A 20,337-nucleotide genomic window follows, 5' to 3' on the forward strand; every position below is an offset into this window, starting at 1 on the left:
GTCTATTGAGCATTATTTGCTTTAATGTTTTTAAAAAACACGGTAAAAAGAAATTGGTTTATTGTTAGAAGAAGTATAATCATTTCCGCTTTTGAATACAGAAAAATATTTTTTAATTTTAACTGGTCAGGAAACACCTCACATCTTAAAAACAGATTGAAAATGCGCAGTAGGGGAAATTCAATGCTATCGCCGGCACTTTATTGACATTCGCACTAATGTTATTAAACGTTTTAAAGCTGGGTGAAGTATTCTCTTAGTGGGGTTACTTTCATCACAGGTTTTTTCAAAACCTGCTTTAACAAAGCTTTCTATATCATCGTAAAGCTGTCAAGTTTCCCCATCTAGTCTTTCTCAAATTTCTATAACAAAGTTATTGAACTTGTCTGCAATTTCTATTGTTTTTAAGGCTACAATACAATTCTCATCGGTTTTTAATGTTTAAACAATAAAAAATGTAAAGTAAACAACAACTATAAAAAAGGCAAATAAATGGGGAAAAAATAAAAAATCTTTGATGCAACTTAGGAGAACAGGAAAACTGGCATCAAACTGATAATTGCAAAAATGAATGTCAGATTCCGATTTACATGTTGCATTTTATTGAATTAATTTTTAATAATGTTATTAATAAACGTTGCAAATTTTTTAAACAATACGGGTTAGCTTTTTTAATGTAGAAACTACGCCATACTGAAGAAATTTATTTAGAAAGAGTTAATTGTTATTAATAGTTTTTAAATTCAAAGAATCCAGATTACAATCCACCATTATAAAAATCCTCCTAGTGGTCTATATATCACAGTTGTTTACTTGTTTCTTTTATCTTGGCTTGTTAATTCAATCATAAAAAGTTTGCAGTTTTCGTTTAGAAGTCAACAGAGGTGACTATGAATGCTTATATACCATTTTCGCATCATAGAAGAAAACTATATAAAAGTAATATATATATTTTTTTCTTAGATTATGGTTAGATTACCATTATGTAGGGACATTAGGAGGAATGCTGTTAAAGATTAAAACAGGTAACAGGAAGTACAGGGCCATACCAAGGGCGTGGCCGGCCGGGCCGCGGCCTGAGGCGCCAAAATTGGGAGGGCGCAAATGTTAATAAATTAAAAAAACAATAATCAGTTTATAAAACAAATTTTCACGGCGTTGCTGCTGTTGATAAAAAAATTAATTAAAATTCCGCCTCTTGACACAAACTCCTAAATATTAAAGCTCATTTACTGAACAAAAGAGCGCCCTTTAACACTAACTTACCTTTGATAACTTTTGAACATTATGATTCTATTATGAATCGAATCAAAAAATTATCTGGTGCTGAGTTTAAGAAGAAAAGAAAACAGCGCCAAGAAAGTGACGAGAAACTACAAAACTGTTTCAAAAAGCGGTTGGTAACAAACTCAGTGGAAAAACAAATTATTTCAGAGGGTATTTGTATTGAAGTTAATGACAATTCAACAGATTCTATAATTGACTTAAGTTCAGATCATCATTTGGAATTAACTGAAGAGGAGATTTTCATCAGCAAAAGTCAAGAAGAATTTTGCACAACTGATTCAGAACCAACAAGGGAAGATGGAAATGCCCAGCTTTCAGGCCCAGCTGAAATGGACGAGGATGAACTTCATTCAGAAATCTCAGAAATTCCTGTGGCCTCGGAAGAAAATTTTCTACACAGGGATCCAGCAACATGGCCTAAAATAACGGACAAAACAAGATGCTTTCTGATTGAGCATGGGCCAGAGCAAGACAGAAGAGAATTTTTCCCAAACATGCTGTGTGATTTTGACTACAGAATGCGACACTTCAGCTCAAAATGGTATGAAAAAATTCATCCCAATGGTGAAAAATTTGTTCGCACTTGGCTGCAGTACAGCAACAAAAAAGATTCTTTATTTTATTTTTGCTGTTTGTTATTTTCAACTACAAAAACCAACAATTTCTTAGAAATTTCCAAAGGGTTTTGTGACTGGAAAAAACTAAACCCAAGAATTCCTGAGCATGAAAACAGCAATGAACACCAAAGATGCTATTCTGATTGGAAAACTCTTTAAAAAAACCTCAAGGAAGGAAAGACCTGGATTCTGATCTGCAGAGAGTTATCAGCGGAGAGATGAAAAAGTAGAGAGACACCTTGAAAGTGATTGTTGATGCAGTTTTGTTCTGTGCCAAGAACAGTCTTGCCCTTCGGAAACAACAGAAGACATCAGTCAACAAAACAGTGGCATTTTTCTGAGCTTAATTGAGTTGATTAGCCATTATTATCTTTTAGTGGCTGAACACATTGCGTCCGTTAAAACAAAAAAACCTACTACATGCTACTTTTCTCTTCGAATTCAAAATGAGCTGATTGAGTTACTTGGGCAGAAAGTCAGTAACGAAATTTTGTCAAACATCAAAGAAGCTAAATACTACTCTTTTCTATTTGACTGCACTCCAGATGCCTCCTACAATAAACAGATGACTTAGATCATCAGGTATGTCCACATCAGTGATGAAACCTGTAAAATTAAGGAAAGCTTTGTAGACTTCATTTAATTTCACCAAAAAACCGGAAAAGGTCTTCCAACAGAGATAACTGAAAAATTGAAGAACGATGGTTTAAACATTTCTGATTGCAGGGGCCAAGGCTATGACAATGGAGCCAATATGTCTGGAAAATACAATGGCGTCAAAGCTCACATCCATTCTCTTAATGAGTTAGCAAGATTTGTTCCATGCGCAGCTCACACTTTAAATATTATTGGTGTTCATACTGCTGAGGTATCCCCACTCATGATTACGTTTTTTGGAAAAGTTCAAGCCATCTTTAACTTTTTTTCAAGCTCCATGTCAAGATATAATAAAACTGATGAAAAAGTTGACCATCTCATTAAAGGGAAACAGTGACACAAGATGGTCTGCCAAAAAAAGCAATCACACCATTGCACAGACAAATCAAAGACGTTCTTCAAGTTTTGGAATCCATTATCCACAATCCCATAACAAATGCTGTCACAGTTAGCAGTGCAAAAGAACTTCTCATTCAAATTGATTTCAGTTTTTTGTGTTTGTTGGATTTCTGGTGTCAAATTCTGTTTCTAATTGACCGGGAAAACAAACTGCTTCAGTCAAAAACCATTTCAATTGGCATTGCCGCAAAAAAAATGAAAGGATTATAGGCTTCCATTCAGAATCTTTGAGATGTTGGGGTGAACAACATTATCAAAGAAATGCCAAAAAAAAGCTAACCAGAGCGGAATTAATGGTGGCTTTCCAATCAAGAAAAAGCGCAAAGTGAAGTGGATGACACTTTATGAAGCTGAAGATGACTCTCACCTTCTCACAGCAGAAACAGAATTCGGTTCTTAGTGCAACCTTGTATTTGACAGCATTATTACGCAAATTGAGTGGCGGTTTGAGGCTATGTCTGCTGTATCCTCTGATTTTGACTTCCTCAGTGGGCATTCACTCACTAAAAGTTCAGTGGATGAACTCAAGAAAAAAGCTGCCAATTTATCTCAAAGGTAGATTTAGATTCTTCCAATTTTCAGTCAGAAATGGCAAGCTTTAAATATCAAGCTGCCGCAATAATGGACAACTTTAAAAAATCGAGCCCGATCGACATTTTGCAGCTCATTCATAAATATTCTTTGACCGATGCTTATCCCAACACGGCAATTGCTATTTGCATCTTCCTCACCATACCAGTCACTGTTGCTACGTGTGAGAGAAGTTTCAGTAAACTTAAGCTCATAAAAAACTATATGAGGTAAACAATGGGCCAAAAACGATTGTCTAGTTAGGCTATAATTTCAATTGAAAATGAAGTGGCAAACAACATTAATTTTGATAATGTCATTAGTGAATTTGCCTCAAGAAAAGCCAGAAAAGTGACATTGAATTAAAGTTTGTGCAACCTTAATGACAAACTTTACTTATAACTTGATGTGATAAATTTTGTGATCAATAAATCATTTTTTTTGCGCTTCGGGCAATTTTCTTTTCTTGCCCGAAGCGCAAAATTGGCTCGGTACGGCCCTGAGGAAGTATATACTTTTTGAATTCAAAGTTAGTTATTTTCTTTTATCTGAATAGCATTTAACTAAAAGTCTTATGTTCAAAGAATCAAGTAGTATGCAATCAAGTAGTATCAATATAGTATATTAAAACTTCAATTTTCAATTCTGTTTGTTCACCATGCTTTTTTAGAATTTGATTCCCAAATTTTACTTTTTTATGTAATGTTACCATGGAAATTTTGTAAGTTTTAGTAGCCTTCCTTAGGATAAGTCATTGGTTTTTTAATTTATTTACAGCTGTTTTTATAATCTTGGCTATTTCCTTTATTTTGTAATTTCGGGGTATAGTTTCTAAAATTAGCGAAAAAAATTAAATTCTTGGTAAAAAAAAGTCATTTTAAAAGGAAAGATCAATTAGAATCGGACAAACTAAATCCCTCATTTTGATTTAATTAAAAGAATACGAACCTGAACTTGATTTATAGCAAAGTTTTTTGGTATTTTGATACGCGCTAATTGAGATATTACTTAATAAGTTACCTAACTGCCCGAACAACATAGTTCTTGCTGTTTTTTATGCAATATAGGGAAAAGATAATAAAAGAAAATATTTTTTATTTTGAAAACCATTAAATTAGATTCTATTTTAAAATTAGCTATAATTAGCATCTAGCTTAAAAGTTGGCGTAGAATTTTTTTATTTTTAGGTAAATGCATTAAGGGAAGACATAAATAAGCTAATGAAAATAAAAGTAACATTTTCAAAAATGGAGCTTACTTTTTTAAAAGTCAAAGCTTTAACTTTAGTGTTATAAAACTAAAAAGTTATAAAAATACATTAAAAGTTTTTTTGAAATGACAAAGATTTGTCTGATGTCTACCGGAAACATATGGCTGAATAGCTTTTTTTATATTTAATAGTTAAATAAAAAATTAATACAAGAAAAGATAAAAATAGCTTAAATAACACTAAGAAACAAAAAAAATTTCGGTCTGCAACCTGAGAATTCTGACATGCTGATTACAGTGATATAATCAGAATATTTGTATCACGTCAAATTTTTAAATTATATCACTTTTACATTTTTGGTAATAAGGCATGTTTAGGGATGGAAAAAATCCCGGAAATTTTCAATCCCGGGATTTCGGAATTGAGAAATTTGTTCCCGGGAAATCCCGGAAATAAATAGAAAAAATACTTTTTAAGCACTCATCAAAAAATTAAAAACGATTAAGTTAATGAGAATATAACTAAAACATTTAATACATTAAAAAAATTTAATACATTAATGAATCTCTAAAAATAAGTTAAATCATGTTTTAACTTAATTTTGTATTAAAGCTTTTATAAGACTTTTAAAAATTAATGAACCTAAGTATTTTAAATTAGAAAACAATACCTTAAAATGGTAACACAGTATAAATAAAAATAACAATTAAAAAATAATATAAATATGCATGACTTCATTAATTATGACTTTATTAATTCGATCTCCACCACGTCCCTGGTAGTAGCGCGCTCAACTTGTTTCTTCGCGCAGCGGCCTTGTTCGTCAAGGTTCGTGTTTCGGAGTTATAGAGTTGAGAGAGGATTATAACCATTATTAAGTAGCCTTCTCATCTGTAGTGACCTTCTCGGCCTTGAGGAGGTGAATAACAAAAAAAAAAAAAAAAAAAAAATTAAACGGACCTTAAGAAAATTTTGTACTTTAATAAACCTTCTGTTTTTTGATAACTTTATTAATTAAATTGACGTTAAAAAACTTTCTTAAATCACGCATTTTCATAAATCACACATTTGAAATTAAAATTAATGGAAATGAAAATGGAATTTGAATCACCTACACATTTGGAATTGAAATCAATGGATATAAAAATGGAATTAAAATTGCGCACACTTTTGGAAGCAGAAAATTCAAAATTAAATCAATGTATACCTTCTACTATATAAACTCTTGCTCTTTCCACCAGCAAGCGCTTAAATTTTATTTATTTTTAAAATGTACTAGTTTTAATATTATTCTATATATTATATATAGTATAATATTAAATCTAGTATATTATAAAAAAAAAAAAAATATAAGCGCTTATTGTTGGAAAGAGCAAGAGTTTTTAATAGAAGGTATAACTTAATTTAACTTTATTATATATTATTAATTTTAAATATATATATTTAATATCATATATATATATTTAATATTATATATGTATATATATATATATATATATATATATATATAGCTACTAACCAAAGACGATGAACTAACCAAATAACTCAGCTACTAACCAAAGACGATGTACAAATTACTTAACTACAACTATAAGTTTAAACTTTATCAACTTTTTTTGACGATCTCGAAATCCCGCAAAATTTTGGAGACAAATCCCGGGATTTCGGGGTGAACAATTTATACAAAATCCGGGACTTCAGGATATCGGGATCCCGGGATTGCCATCCCTAGGCATGTTGTAGCTAGCTTTTATATTGCCTTATATTGTTGTGCACTTGTTGTGATGTGTACTTTACTTTTAAATGTTGTTTTTTTTCATTTTAGACTGATTGGGTAGTATTTTCAAAATAATATGAAGAAAGTTAAAAGGGGTTGCTTGAATCATCCAGACTATTTCTGTTATATCTGTGAACATTTTACTCCCCGTGATCAGCAGAAACAACTTACAAGAAAAGTGAAGGTTGCCTATCATCAATACTTTGGCGTCAAAGTATGTGATCAAGAGAGAGTCTGGGCGCCACAAACTTGCTGCAGTGTTTGTTATGTGGGGCTCACCCAGTGGCTAAATGGCAAAAGAAAGTCTATGCCGTTTGCGGTACCAATGATATGGCAAGAGCCAAGAGATCATTATTCGGACTGCTGCTTCTGCATGACAAATATTGCTGGATACTCCAAGAAAAACAAATCAGCAATTCATTATCGAAATTGTTACTCTGCTTTAAAACCTGTTCCACACGATGAAAAAATCTAGTTCCCAATCCTTCTGTAAGCCTTGATTGCGAAAGTGACGATGATGAGGAGGAAAGTCACAGGAAGCAGGAGAGTAATGCAATGAACCTATAGATGATGAAAAGATACCTCATCATATCAGCCAAGCTGAATTAAACGATTTAGTTGCAATTAAATATCTCTTAAGGTGTTTAATTTCCATTAGCTGAAACCACTCTGTTTTTAATAGGTCTGAATTCAATTTTCAAGTTCTTAAGTAAAGCGAAAATAATTGAATATAAAGTTTTCATTGTTTAATTAGAAGTATAAAAGTATTTACTAAACATATTCATTGGTTCTTAAAAATATTCAAAAATTTTGAAGTTAAATGATGACCAAAAAACAACAAAACTATTTTTTTAAAGTGTCCCAAAAAGACCTAACGGTCTTGTCACCGAGCACAGCAGAAGCATCTAACTAAAGTTACTTCAAGACAACCTGATAAAATTTATTTTTCAATACTTAAGAATGATCTGGTAAAATAAATAATGTATTACACACTTTATAATGACGCAGCTTCAAAAAGCACGAGTTATGCTGCTTTAGAAACAATTAATTTACTTGCCACCAATACTTTTGATAATTAAGAATAGTATTATAATTTGCAAGGTGCTGGTTGATGATAAATGGCAAAAGCGTAAATATTCATTAATGAACAATGCTGAAGCTTTAATTCCAAATTTTTAATACCTACTTAGCACATGCTTAGTTTCTTGAAATAAAACATGTGCTAAGCGGATAAGGTAAAAATTATATTCGTCAATCTAATCACTAAAAGTCATCAGGTTTTATAGAGACTGCTGGTACAATAGTAACGTTTTTTAAACAGTTAAAAGTTACAGTTTGTCACTTCATATATTGGTGATGGTGTAAAATGAGAATGTGTTGGCTATATTTAATGATAAGGTCTAAGCTGTGACTTGCAGGAAAATATAAAGAGTAAGATACTTGGTGATGGAAATAAATTAAAAGGGGCAAGCAGTCATCTGCTTGCTCCATTTAATTTATTTCCATCACCATGAAGTTATAAATAAACTTCAAACTTTTCATGGAATGTCAGTTTAGCAGAATAGACCAGAGATGTGCCGGAACCAGTTTATACCAAGTCCCTGATTACGCATACACGGAAGAAAATACCGGGTCCGAGTCCAAGCACCCGGCACCGGGTCGATTTCAAGAAGTTGAAATATAAGCTTGTGAAATTTCTAGCGCTGATTTGTTTTCACCAAATAACCCTGATCAGCTGGCGCTGATTAAGTCTGCCAAATATATCACGTTTTTTTTTGATAAACAACTTTATTTACACTTGAGGTCACAAGTTCAAGTTACGCAAACTAAAGTGTAAACTCGATGTACGTAAATATTCTTTATCCCTCAGGGTTGTTATTATTTGTAATAACTTGCCGTCTGACGTCGTTAAAGCCAAAAACATCTACTCACTTCAAAAATACACACACACACACACACACACACACACACACACACACACACACACACACATATATATATTTGTAATTTATCGCAAAATAATCGTTAATATGCGCTAATTAATTAAAAGTTATTAATTAGCGCATGTTAGCGATTAATTGTTACGGAAAATAAAAAGGTTAAGAGAGGCGGAGAATTTCAAAAAAAAAAAAAAAAAAAAAAAAAAGATATTCCCGACTGTAGTGTTGATAAAACAACAAAGTATTTTAATTCAGACACGTCTATAATTGAGTAAATAGGTCTTTGTGGTTATTGACTAACACTGTTTGAATTAATAACACTGTAAGAATTATGTCAAGAAGTTTATTTGTTGAAGTTCAAACTAAAGAAAATACTGTTAATAACATTTTGACACAATTTTAAATACCATTTTAAATATATAGTTACTAACTTAGCACCTACGAATAATTTTTACTGAAATTTTCTTTATGATGGTGCCGAGTATTGCAACACCCGGTGCCGAGTACTGCAACAAAATGACTGATTCCGGGTACCCGGGAAAAATAGCCGAATTACGGGTCCCCGGGTCCAAACCAAGTACTCGGCACATCACTATTTTAGACTATTTTTGGTTTTTCCTGTTGCTGACAAATTTTGGCTGTTCCTATTGTTGGCTCAGCCAACAATATATTTGGATAAAAGAGCATTGTATAGCAAAATAGCATTTTCGAAAAAATAAAAAAATTAAAAATAGTAATCGAGTAAAATTGTAACAAAAATTGAACATTATTTCTCCTTTTTTTTAAAAAAAAAAAAAAATTGATTAAATATAAATTAATTATAACTCATAATGAAAAGTAAGTGAATACAAAAAACTTTTCAAAAGTTTTTTTACTCTTTTTATTAACTTATTTGTTTTCTTTACTTGAGAAATGAATGGCTGTTGAGCTTTTCGCCTTAGCGCGATTGGCAAATTAATTGCCAAATGCTTTTAAAACAATCTTTTTACGATCTTGTCATTTTATTTAATATTGTAAATACAAACAGTTTGTTAAAACTTATGTATCAAATCATTAGAATTACCATTTTTAATAAGTTATTAATTGATTTAACTCTATTATTAGTTGTTGATAATTTTATTTGTTGTTCGTGCGTTGAATTAAGCGGGTTTTCTGAAGTTTTGTTTTTTGTTTACATTAGCTAATTTAAGCAGGACTTAGCAGATTTTATTTTTATAATTTAAATTTGAAGGAATCACGAAAAAAATTTAAAATTGCTGAAGTCAAGTGTTATTCCTTGTTTTAAAGCTGCTATCATTTGTAACTATTTATTTTATTTGTTCAAGTGCTCTTATTTCTTTATTTCTTTTATTTCTTAAGGATTATATTCTAAAATAAGATATACGTTTTATTATTTGATAATTAAATTTTGCTTATTTTTCTATTAGATTGTTTTATTATTAAAATATACTTAGTAATAAGTATATTTTAATTTTCTTAATACTTAAAAAGATTTGTAAAATAAAAATGTTGTTGAAAGTCAATATTAATTGAAAATAAATATATATTCATGGCCGTAAATTAGTTTTTATGGTAATCAAAATAGCTTAGAGGAATGATATAAACTTAGAAAAATAGTATAAACTTAAAGGGAATGAATGAGTTTAAAGAATGGAATAATAAATATGCTTATGAAAGAGTGAAACTTGTATTTTAAAGGAAAATTACGGTGGTTGGAGGCAAAAAATAAAAATTAAGATCACCAGTACAAATGCATTAATAAAAATTTTTTTTGGGGGAGAAATAGTTATAATAGTAATAGTAAATAATAAAAATTGCAAATACCAGCCTTGCCAAAGACAGTATGTTTAGGGCTGGTGGAGCTTTAATAAAATGCTTTTATAATAATTTCTTAAAACTTATAATATATATTTAGTATATTACTCTATAAACGTTACACGTAAAACTTTATGCATGTAACACTTAATATTTATTTTTAATACATTAAAAAAACAAATTGTATCTAAATATTTAAAAAAAAAATTGAAAGAATTTTTTTTTAGATATTCAGATATAATTTTTTTTTTTTTAATTTATTTAAAGTAAATATTAAGTGTTACATACATAAAGTTTTGTGTAACGTATAAAGTGTTACATACAAGATATATTTATCTCAAAGATTTTAAAGGTTGAAAAAATGTATTAAAAAATGTTTAAAAAGCTGCTGATCACCTTAAAACTCAATGTTATTCAACTGAATCAACAAAATGAATGAAATTGATAAAATAAAAACAAAGTTAAAAAAAATGAGAAACGAGAAAACAGTAGTCAAGTTTTATCATTGTATTATTATTTTTATTCATTTGTCAAGAAAATTAAAAGATTTAATCAAATTAAATTTACTACAGAAAAGATATTTTCTTCATTTCCAGAGTAATCATTAGAATGATTAATCAATTCTCAATTCTTGACTTTAATTCACCAATTAAACATTATTTATAACACCGATAAACATTTATTGATGTTAGTTATTGACCTCAATAATGTTAGTTAATTATATATATCAATTATTCGGTTTTACAATATTATTTTTAAACTATTTGTTTTGAATACTATATGAATTTGTTAAATTTTACTAAAAAAAAAGTTACCCAAGGCGTAAAAGCATTAATTTGCTTTTTCATAAGTGTTCATAGTTCATTAAGTTAATTCCGTCATGCTTTCGACATTTTCCTTTTTTTTAATTTTTGTTTTTTCATAAACTCATTTTGTGATGGGTTTATTTTTGCTAATTCAATCAGCTTTAAATTAATGCCTTCAATCAGCATGGTTTTATTTTTATAATTTAAGTTAAAAAAAAAAATCAGTTTGTTGCAGACATACAACCTCTTCATTTTGAGGAATTTGGAAACTTTACATGGTCATAATTTTCGAACATTAAAATATTATTTAATGAAATTTAAAATTTATTGATGAATATAAACTTACTTAAGAGTAGTTATTTTATAAAACTCAGTAAACTATCGCCCTTACATTTAGGATTTTCGCCCTCACATTTGGGATTAGGGACGCGAAATTTAGAGTTGTGATGGTTCCTAGGCTCTAGCAATCAAAGCAATTATTTAAAAATATTTTAGATGGTTCCTAGGCTTGGTTCCAAAGCAACTATTTAAAAATATTTTTATTTGATATAAGCATAAGCATACCAAAGTTCGAAGCTTGTTTCATGCTTCTTTTTGTTTTTCAAACAAAAACTAAAACAAAAACTTTTTAACGATGTCAATGAATTAAATTCTTTTTTTTGTCTTCTTTTTTTTTTTTTTTTTTTTTCGATTTCTAATTTTTTTTTTCTTTTTTAACAACTATCTTATTAACTGGTCTTTAATTTAAATTTTCCTTAAATTCTCCTCTTAACTTATTTTTAATTTTTAGGTGTAATTATCATTATTATTATTTTTTCAATCTTTTTTTTTACGATTTTCTTTTGATTATAGATTAGTTACTGATCTTAACATACTTGTAAAACTTGTATTTACTTTTTATATGGTACAAAGTAATTTTATGTTTACATCTTAATGATTGTACACTAAGGTGGAGTGAATTTTAGTTTTTTTTACAATTCGTTTAGCCTGGGTGTGCAAAAGTTGTCTATTCATTTCAGAAATACTCTGGAAAAATATCAATGCTCTAGGAAATTATCTTGAGGTGCCTCAAGACCTTTAAAATTTTAATGGGTCGCTAATATTATGTAAAAAAAAATTTTTCAAAAGTATGTCATGCTGGGTCTCAAAAGAAGCAAAATTTTATAATAATTTCAAAAATAATAATTATTTTATAAAAAAATTATTATTTAAGATTTTTTTGACATTATAATTAAAAAAAATAAACTTTTTTCATTTTTAGTTTAAAAGGTCATTTTTTCTGCAATAAACTATAAAATAACAATTTTTTTTTTAAATAATTGTTATTTTTGAAATTTTTATAAAATTTTGCTTCTTTTGAGACCCAACATGACATACATTTGAAAAACATTTTTTTACATAATATTAGGGACCCATTAAAATTTTAAAGGTCTTGAGGAACCTCAAGATAATTTCCTAGAGCATTGATATTTTTCCAGAGTATTTCTGAAATGAATAGACAACTTTTGCACACCCAGGCTAAACGAATTGTAAAAAAAACTAAAATTCACTCCACACTATTGTACACGCTTGCTGATGAAAGCACGTTGGGGCGTAGTGATAAGGCAAATATTGTCTTCTTTTAGCCCAGGTCATGTAAATTTTATTTATATAAAACGGCATTGTATTCTTTTTTGATGACGAAATAAATAAATAAATAAAATAAAAAAATGCTGAATGTTATCTTTTTCAAAAATTAAAAAAAAAAAAAATGAAGCTGCTGCAATTTATGGTAAGAAACCGCATTTTTGAAAATGTATGCTCACGGTCTAGTAACTGATGGGCGTATATATCTTTTAACTAATGAACATATATATCTTTTATTAAACAATTTGCCTATTTAATAAAAAAAATATGCTCTCGGTCTGATGGATCCTATTTAACAAAAAATATACTTATCAACATTTTAGTACTTAATCTTTTAGTATTTAAAAATAATATATTATAATATATATATTATAATATATTATAATTATTATTATAATATATTATAATTAATATTATTATATAATTAATAAATAACTTTAACAAAATATAAATAATAAAGTATAATAGTAAGTAATATTGCTTGTAATTTTAGTTTTATTTCGACTACCCTTCATAAGGGTGAAGTAAGACAAAGAAAAAAAAAACTGTCCCACTTCTCCGCATCACATTGTGTAATTCTATTGTTGAAACCTCTTTTTGATGGTGATTACGTGTTTTTTGCGATTTGAATAGTAATTTTTATTTACGCGTTTTTAATATTAATTTTTATAAATTGTTACTCACTATAAATAAACTTAATCAGAGATTTTTATTTAGTGAAAACCTGATTTATTGATAAGCAGTGCCAGTTTATCCAACGTGGCACACTCGACACGTGCCGGGAAGCCACGGAGTTCAAGGGGCTAGAGCATCTAAGTGAACTTTTGAGAGAGATATAATTTGAAAGAAAAATTATTACTATCGCCCTCTATCCTCAACTTCCTCTTATGTCCCAGAGGTTTTTAAATGTTTTCAATAACCGCGCATACGACGTATCGCAAACTGGACGTTTTGTTTTTTTAACAACTTGAAAGAACTTTCGACTCGTGGAAATAAAGGAAAGGGTTGTACCTCGCACCTATCTAAAGACATTTGCGAAGAACTTATACACTTAATAGCCGCTGAGGTTGTGTAATTTGTAGGTAATATGATCATCCTTAAGTAACATGTTATAGTATAATTTTTTTATCTACTTCAAACATAATTTCTTAGTTAGTGAAATCAAATTTGCGAAATATTTCTTAATCATCGTTGATTCTACTCCTGAAGCGATTCTTAGCATTTATTCCCATGCATAATCATTTTGCATTTTCCATGCTTGAAATCGTTTTGAAAAAGTTAGATTAGTATGCGATCAACATTCAAAATCGGCATGGCCCGTCAAACGACAATGTCAGTAATATGTCTGGAATCTACTTAGGTTTACAAGCGAGAATTAAAGAGATCAACGTTCTTACCGAATACAATACATGTGCTGCTCACTAGTTGAACCTTGTAGAAGTGAGTACCGCGGAATCCAACGTAGCTGCTGTTAATTTCTTTAGCTTTTTTCAAGAAATTTTTAACTTATTTTCTGCATCAACGTACCGATGTCTTAAAGTCAAAGTTCCTTGCTGAAATACTTGTTGAGATTTCCTAGACTCTCTCAAATACTCATTGGTCAGCTCGTGCTAATACATGTTTAGCCATTGAAAAGGTTTATTCAATTTACATGAGGAATTATTTAGATTATCAAATAAAGACATATTTTATTTGTGATTATGCATACTTATTAACAAATATTTCCTATATATTTGCTCTTCTTGATCTTAAAGACAATCAGAAAACAAAACCAAGAGTCTGCTCTTCGAACTTTAGACCAAAATGGAACAACTTGAGAACAACCTTTAATAGTTATTCGGAACAGAATCGTGGAAAGATTCAACAAAGTTAACAAGAAACTGCAGTTCGTAATTCTCGATTTATGTATGGTTGAAGAACTGTATAACTCTCTGGAGCATTGCGTGCAGCAAGGATGAATATGTCTATGTTCAAAGGCTTCCAAAAGCACTCTGGAGGCATTACGATGATGAAATTAACAGTGTTAAAACTACAGTGTCTTCTGGGCGATCTAAAATATTGCTGACGTTAATAAAATCCCGGACAAACTAATGAGTGATCTAGATAAAAGAATTGAAATCTATTTTGGATTGAAGTTTCTGTTTGGTTTTCTTGTGATATTTCGGAGATTACTTGCAGTGCACAAAAACTTGTTGACCGATATCCTACTGATTTTTTCACTTATTGAACGAATGTCTTGATTTTGTAGCTTTTATTCAGAAACGTCTTTCAGATCTTTCTATAGTTCAAACAGAAAACCGGGTACTGGATTCCATCGACCTAAAAGATATCGTATTTGCATTTGCCCTCTTAAAATGCAGACGAAAGGTGTTTTAAAAACTATACTAATTTCAGCGTGTTTTTATTAGTAAATAACGCGAGATGCTTGTTTAAAAACAAAAGAAAATATATTATAAAACCATAGCGCAACAATTACAAAGATTTTTTTAATTTTAAACCGCTGTTAAATTTGAATACTAGGAGGTCAATAGGGGCCAGAAAACCTAAAGTGCCGGTGAACCAAGAAGTACTTAACCCGACCCTGTTGATAAGAATAAAGATTATAGTTTCTCGTAGTGTTTGAAGAAAAAGATCTATTTGTTAAACTCTTTTTACCTCAATAGTTTAAACTTTAAACTTGTTAAATTACAAATAAAGAATATATTATTAAGAAGACTGTCCATTAATTATATTAACAATTTTTTGGCAACTTTTACCTCCCCCAACCCCTTATTTTTTCTTTTTTAAATGTTACATTACATTTTAGTTGTGGTTTAGATTTTTGTTTTTGGTTAAAAATAGTTTAAAAAATTCCTTATAATATAATAAGTAGATTTTTAATTTTACTTTTCACAAGTTTTCATCAACCAAATTTATTAGTGATTCATTATTAGAGAGTGTTTTGTTGTATAAATACGAACCTCGATATGAAACAGGGACCTCGATATGATGTCAAAGGACCTCGATACGAAATCAAGAACCTTAAGAGTTTTTCGTTTCAAATGGTAACAAATTTTTCTGTCGCTCTTGTATTATATTTGCTCAGGTTTTCTTTAAAAAAGGTTTGTCGTCAAATGCGCTGGCGCCAGATCTAGTTTGTATTTAGACATGAAAAGTATATTTTGGTAAATATTTATTTGAAAGACATTTAGTGGTTTCATTTGTTCCAATAAAGGTTGAGTATAAGTAAATTTGTCTTTGTTATACAGTAGTCTTAAGGCATGTTTTTAACTTAAATATAACAGTTCTAGTTTTGATTTGTTATGACTGCCCCCATGATGTACTGGCACACATAAGGTAGCCATGTATTAATGAAAAGTAAATAAGTTTTAGATTATTATGTGATAGCAATGATCATGCTTTTGAAAAGTAGACCTATATACTTTGATATTTATGTGTTTATAATAATAATGTGGGTTTTCCAAGAGATATTTTCATCAATCATAATCCCTAAAATTTGGAATTCTGATTTTTTTCGATAGTTATTTTTTTATATATTATTTGTTTGTAGAATTGGAGTATCTTATTTTTTTGCTGATTGGAGTAAGATAGTATGTATTAAGTTTTTTTTATATTTAGATTTTTTTTTATACACCACATATTTAGTTTTTTTAGTTCAATACTTTTTTTTGAAGAGGTTTTTGATTGTTGTTGAAAAGTAGAATAAGTTTGTATCTGCATCTGCTAACATATTGAGACATTCATGAGGTTGGTAATATAATAAATAGAAACAAAGGGAGGGGGGGGGGGAGTACGGAACTTTGTGGGACACCTCATCTAGTTTTTTTTATTCATTAAATTTAAGTTGCTATCAGGGCTGGATAAAGCATTTTTTAGTGTTTGAGATTTAAAACTAACTTCCAGACATGGAGCAAACTCCAAACATATATATGTTTATAATTATGTCAAATAAGGATGATTTGCATAATATTTATAACCCCCTCAAATTGAGTGGATTCAAACTTTATATGGGTATGATTTTTGAACGTTGAGAGATCATACTATGAAACTTAAAGGCATGGGGGAAAGAAGTTCAGGGCTTTTTTGTTTCCAGGGTGCAATCACCGTAATTTTTTAAGTTATCTTTATTTGAAGTAAGTAAAAACATATAAATGTTTTGAGTAAGCTATCTTAAAAACCAGAAAATGCTGTATCCGCCCATGGCTGCTATTTTCATCAATAGTAACATCCTGTTGCCTGCTATTAAGGTAAGATTTTTGAACGATATAAAAGCTTGATTTTGTATACCATACTCTTGCAATTTTTTTGAGTAAAATTTCATGATTGACGGTATCAAACGTCTTTGACAAGTCAACAAAGATCTCCGGTTTAAATTTTTTATAGTTAAATGATTTGCTAATCCAGGATTGTACTCCTGGTCTGGTTATTTTTAATTTTAGAAATTTTAATTTTTCTGATATATCGGTACAATTTCAGAAATTTTAATTTTTTCTGGTATATCGGTACAATTTTAAAAATTTTTAATATTTCTGGTAAGTTTTAAGTGATAAATTGTATATTTGGAAAATAATTTACAAGAGATGTCATCAATACCTGGGGATTTGATTCTTTTAAGAGATTTGATAGCTATTTTGAGTCTTTTTTTAATTCGTTGAAGTTTAAGTAGCAGAGTTTAAGTAACTTTCTAATAAATTTTTTCGGACTTTGAGAAGCAGCATACGCATTTAAATTTCATAAATTCAGAAAAAAAAATCAATACCTAGGTCTAAGTGGGCATGCGTTGTCCAGAAGACGTTCGTCGGACGTCCAGACGTCCGAAAGATGTCCAACACTCGCTTGTCCCACTTTACTCCAATAAGACCAAAAATGATAATTTATTTGTAAAGACTTGTTTGGTTTAGTTAATTTATTTAATAAAAGAAATATTGATTAACCTAGTAGTAATTTATAATATCCCATTTATTTCCCGCTTTCCCCTATATATAATGAACACAAATAAAGGTTCGTTTTTTCATTTTAAAACCAAATGTAATGGAGTGCTTTTTCCAACCATTTGAGTCAAAACGTTGAGGTATAAATAAAATATATCTATATATGTATCTTCATATAAATAAAGTTGTAAATGAAATTACCAAATTTGAATTAGTTTTTAGATATATAATCAAAAATACTTTAACGTTTATTAAACTGTATTAATAACACAGAGATTTATGGATTATTGTAGTTTGACCATTAGTAAAATAGAGTTTAACTTATTTAAACTGTATTAATAACACAGAGATTTATGGATTATTGTAGTTTGACCATTAGTAAAATAGAGTTTAACTTATTTATTCTTCTTTTATCATTATTATTTTTAGTCGTCTCTTTTTTTTTTTTTTTTAATTTGCTACTTTAGATCAACTTTATTGGCGTTTAAAAAAATTTAGGTACCTCTGTAACCTTACTATTTATAATCCTTTACTCTTTGTGCCCATTTCTTTTATAATCATTTACCTCTGTGATTATCTATTTTAAGATCATGATCACTCAAATAGAAGTAAAAAAAGTAATCTAAAAAAAAAAGTAGATTTGATTTTTTAAAATTCGTTTGTGTTTAGTTTGTAAAAAACAATGAGATTTTAAATCAAATAAAAAATTGTTAATATGAAACTATTCACTTTTAAAAGCATACTTTCAATTGGCAAAGTGACGCTAAGGGTGTTGTTGCCTATTTCTTCGTTTCTAATTTTTACTATCTAAGTTGCATATTTTCACTTTTAATCTCATAAACAGTTTTTTTGGTGTTTTTTCTTTATATTTTTTTTACTTTTTTTATACTTTTTTATTCTTATTTCCGACTTACGTAAAACTCGCTATACAATGATATCATGCTCATCGATAGAATGTATTATGCTCATTTAAAAGTTTCAAATGCGTAATCTAGTCAAGTCTTTGATTTGTAGCAATTTAACTTGCGTTCTTGCAAAATATATGCACGAATAAACTTCACAAGTAACGCAAACTGAATGAATTTATCTAATGAGAAAAAAGAACTACAATAAATTGAATAAATAGTAATTAGAAAATCATCTCCAGTTGGACGCATACCGTCATCACACTCTTAGTTATATAAGTAAATTATATAGATATTATATAGGTTATATACAGTTACATATAGATGCTTAAATTATATAGTTATTATTATATAGATAATATTCAGTTTAGATGAAATATAGTTAAATTTTGTTAAATTTTTTTTGTACTAGTTAATTTAATTATTTTTTGTATACTTTATTATTTATTAATAAAAAAACTAAAGAGCTTGTTGTTAAATCACTTGTTTGTTTTAGTTAACATAAGAAAATGACAAAAGAGGTTAAAAGTTTGGACGATATTTTATCAAGAAACTTGAAAGATGAAGACCTTCAAGAAGTTCAGAGGTTGTTGTATGGTGAACCAGTTGCTAAAATTAGTCTGACAGAAGATTCAATTTCATTTGCTGCTGATAATAATTTTGAAATTTGTGGTTATAAAATGACGGCTCTCCAAGAAGAAGAGCGCCCTCCTCGAATTGTGCGAGTCGCTGCTATTCAAAATAAAATTGTTCTTCCTACCGATGCACCGATTTTGGAGCAAATTAAGGCCATTCATGAAAGAGCTAAACTTTTTATTGAGGCAGCAGCTAGTAATCAAGTAAATATTTTGTGTTTCCAAGAGGCTTGGACAATGCCGTTTGCATTTTGCACTCGTGAAAAGCATCCGTGGTGTCAGTTTGCAGAGTTAGCTGAAAATGGTGCTACTACAATATTTTTACAACATTTAGCCAAGAAACATAATATGGTTATTATTTCACCTATACTTGAAAGGGACGAAGCTCACCAAGATATTTTGTGGAACACTGCAGTAGTAATATCAAACAAAGGGAGTTACCTGGGTAAATCTCGCAAAAATCATATTCCTCGAGTTGGAGATTTCAATGAGTCCACATACTATATGGAGAGTGAATTAGGCCATCCAGTATTTGAAACATTGTTTGGTAGAGTTGCTATAAATATTTGCTTTGGTCGTCATCATCCTTTAAATTGGCTTAGCTTTGGTTTAAATGGTGCAGAAATTGTATTTAATCCTTCCGCTACAGTTGGTGCTTTAAGTGAACCTATGTGGCCGATTGAAGCAAGATGTGCTGCTATTGCGAATTCGTATTTTACTGTTGCAATAAATCGAGTCGGAAAAGAATTTTTTCCTAACGAATTCACATCTGGAGATGGTAAACCAGCACACAAGGATTTTGGTCATTTTTATGGGTCAAGTTACATATCTGCACCTAATGGATCCCGTACGCCTGGTCTTTCACGCATTAATGACGGAATAATTATTGCTGAGTTAGATTTAAATTTGTGTCGTCAAGTTAAAGATAAATGGGGTTTTCAAATGACTCAAAGATTGCCATTATATGCTAAGTTTCTAAAGGATGCATCATCTCCCGAATTTAAAAGAAAGATTATTAAAGACTAATATCTAAACTGCATCTAAATGTATTTAAACTTAATACATTAAAATTAATATATTATACAATGTTAATAACTTTGAAGAGATGTTAAGTTGTTTTTTTATAACATTACATTTTTTTAAATATTTTTTCAAGTGAGCA

The 20,337-nt window shown here is 29.5% G+C and overlaps 2 protein-coding genes across 3 annotated transcripts; both read left to right on the plus strand.

The window, feature by feature from the left end:
- Positions 1 to 1,298: 1,298 nt before the first annotated feature.
- On the plus strand, positions 1,299 to 2,063 carry LOC136086354 (zinc finger MYM-type protein 5-like). The gene has a single exon (XM_065808647.1). It carries the CDS (start codon positions 1,299 to 1,301, stop codon positions 2,061 to 2,063), a length of 765 nt encoding a protein of 254 aa, XP_065664719.1.
- A 7,565-nt stretch (positions 2,064 to 9,628) lies between these two features.
- LOC100214222 (beta-ureidopropionase) lies at positions 9,629 to 20,337 on the plus strand. Of its 2 annotated transcripts, none has more exons than XM_065808041.1 (2): positions 9,629 to 9,756; positions 19,037 to 20,337. In XM_065808041.1, the coding sequence occupies exon 2, from the start codon at positions 19,050 to 19,052 to the stop codon at positions 20,199 to 20,201; it is 1,152 nt and encodes a 383-aa protein (XP_065664113.1). In that variant the 5' UTR covers positions 9,629 to 9,756; positions 19,037 to 19,049; the 3' UTR covers positions 20,202 to 20,337. The 2 variants fall into 2 exon arrangements, with proteins under 2 accessions (XP_065664113.1, XP_065664114.1); XM_065808042.1 differs by lacking the exon at positions 9,629 to 9,756 and adding an exon at positions 16,069 to 16,294.

This window comes from Hydra vulgaris, chromosome 10 (assembly GCF_038396675.1).
Source record: "Hydra vulgaris chromosome 10, alternate assembly HydraT2T_AEP".
Lineage (NCBI taxonomy): Eukaryota > Metazoa > Cnidaria > Hydrozoa > Anthoathecata > Hydridae > Hydra > Hydra vulgaris.

Coding starts and splice junctions, on each gene's coding strand:
- LOC136086354 (XM_065808647.1), top strand. CDS start 1,299: ATGAATCGAATCAAAAAATTATCTGGTGCTGAGTTTAAGAAGAAAAGA.
- LOC100214222 (XM_065808041.1), top strand. CDS start 19,050: ATGACAAAAGAGGTTAAAAGTTTGGACGATATTTTATCAAGAAACTTG.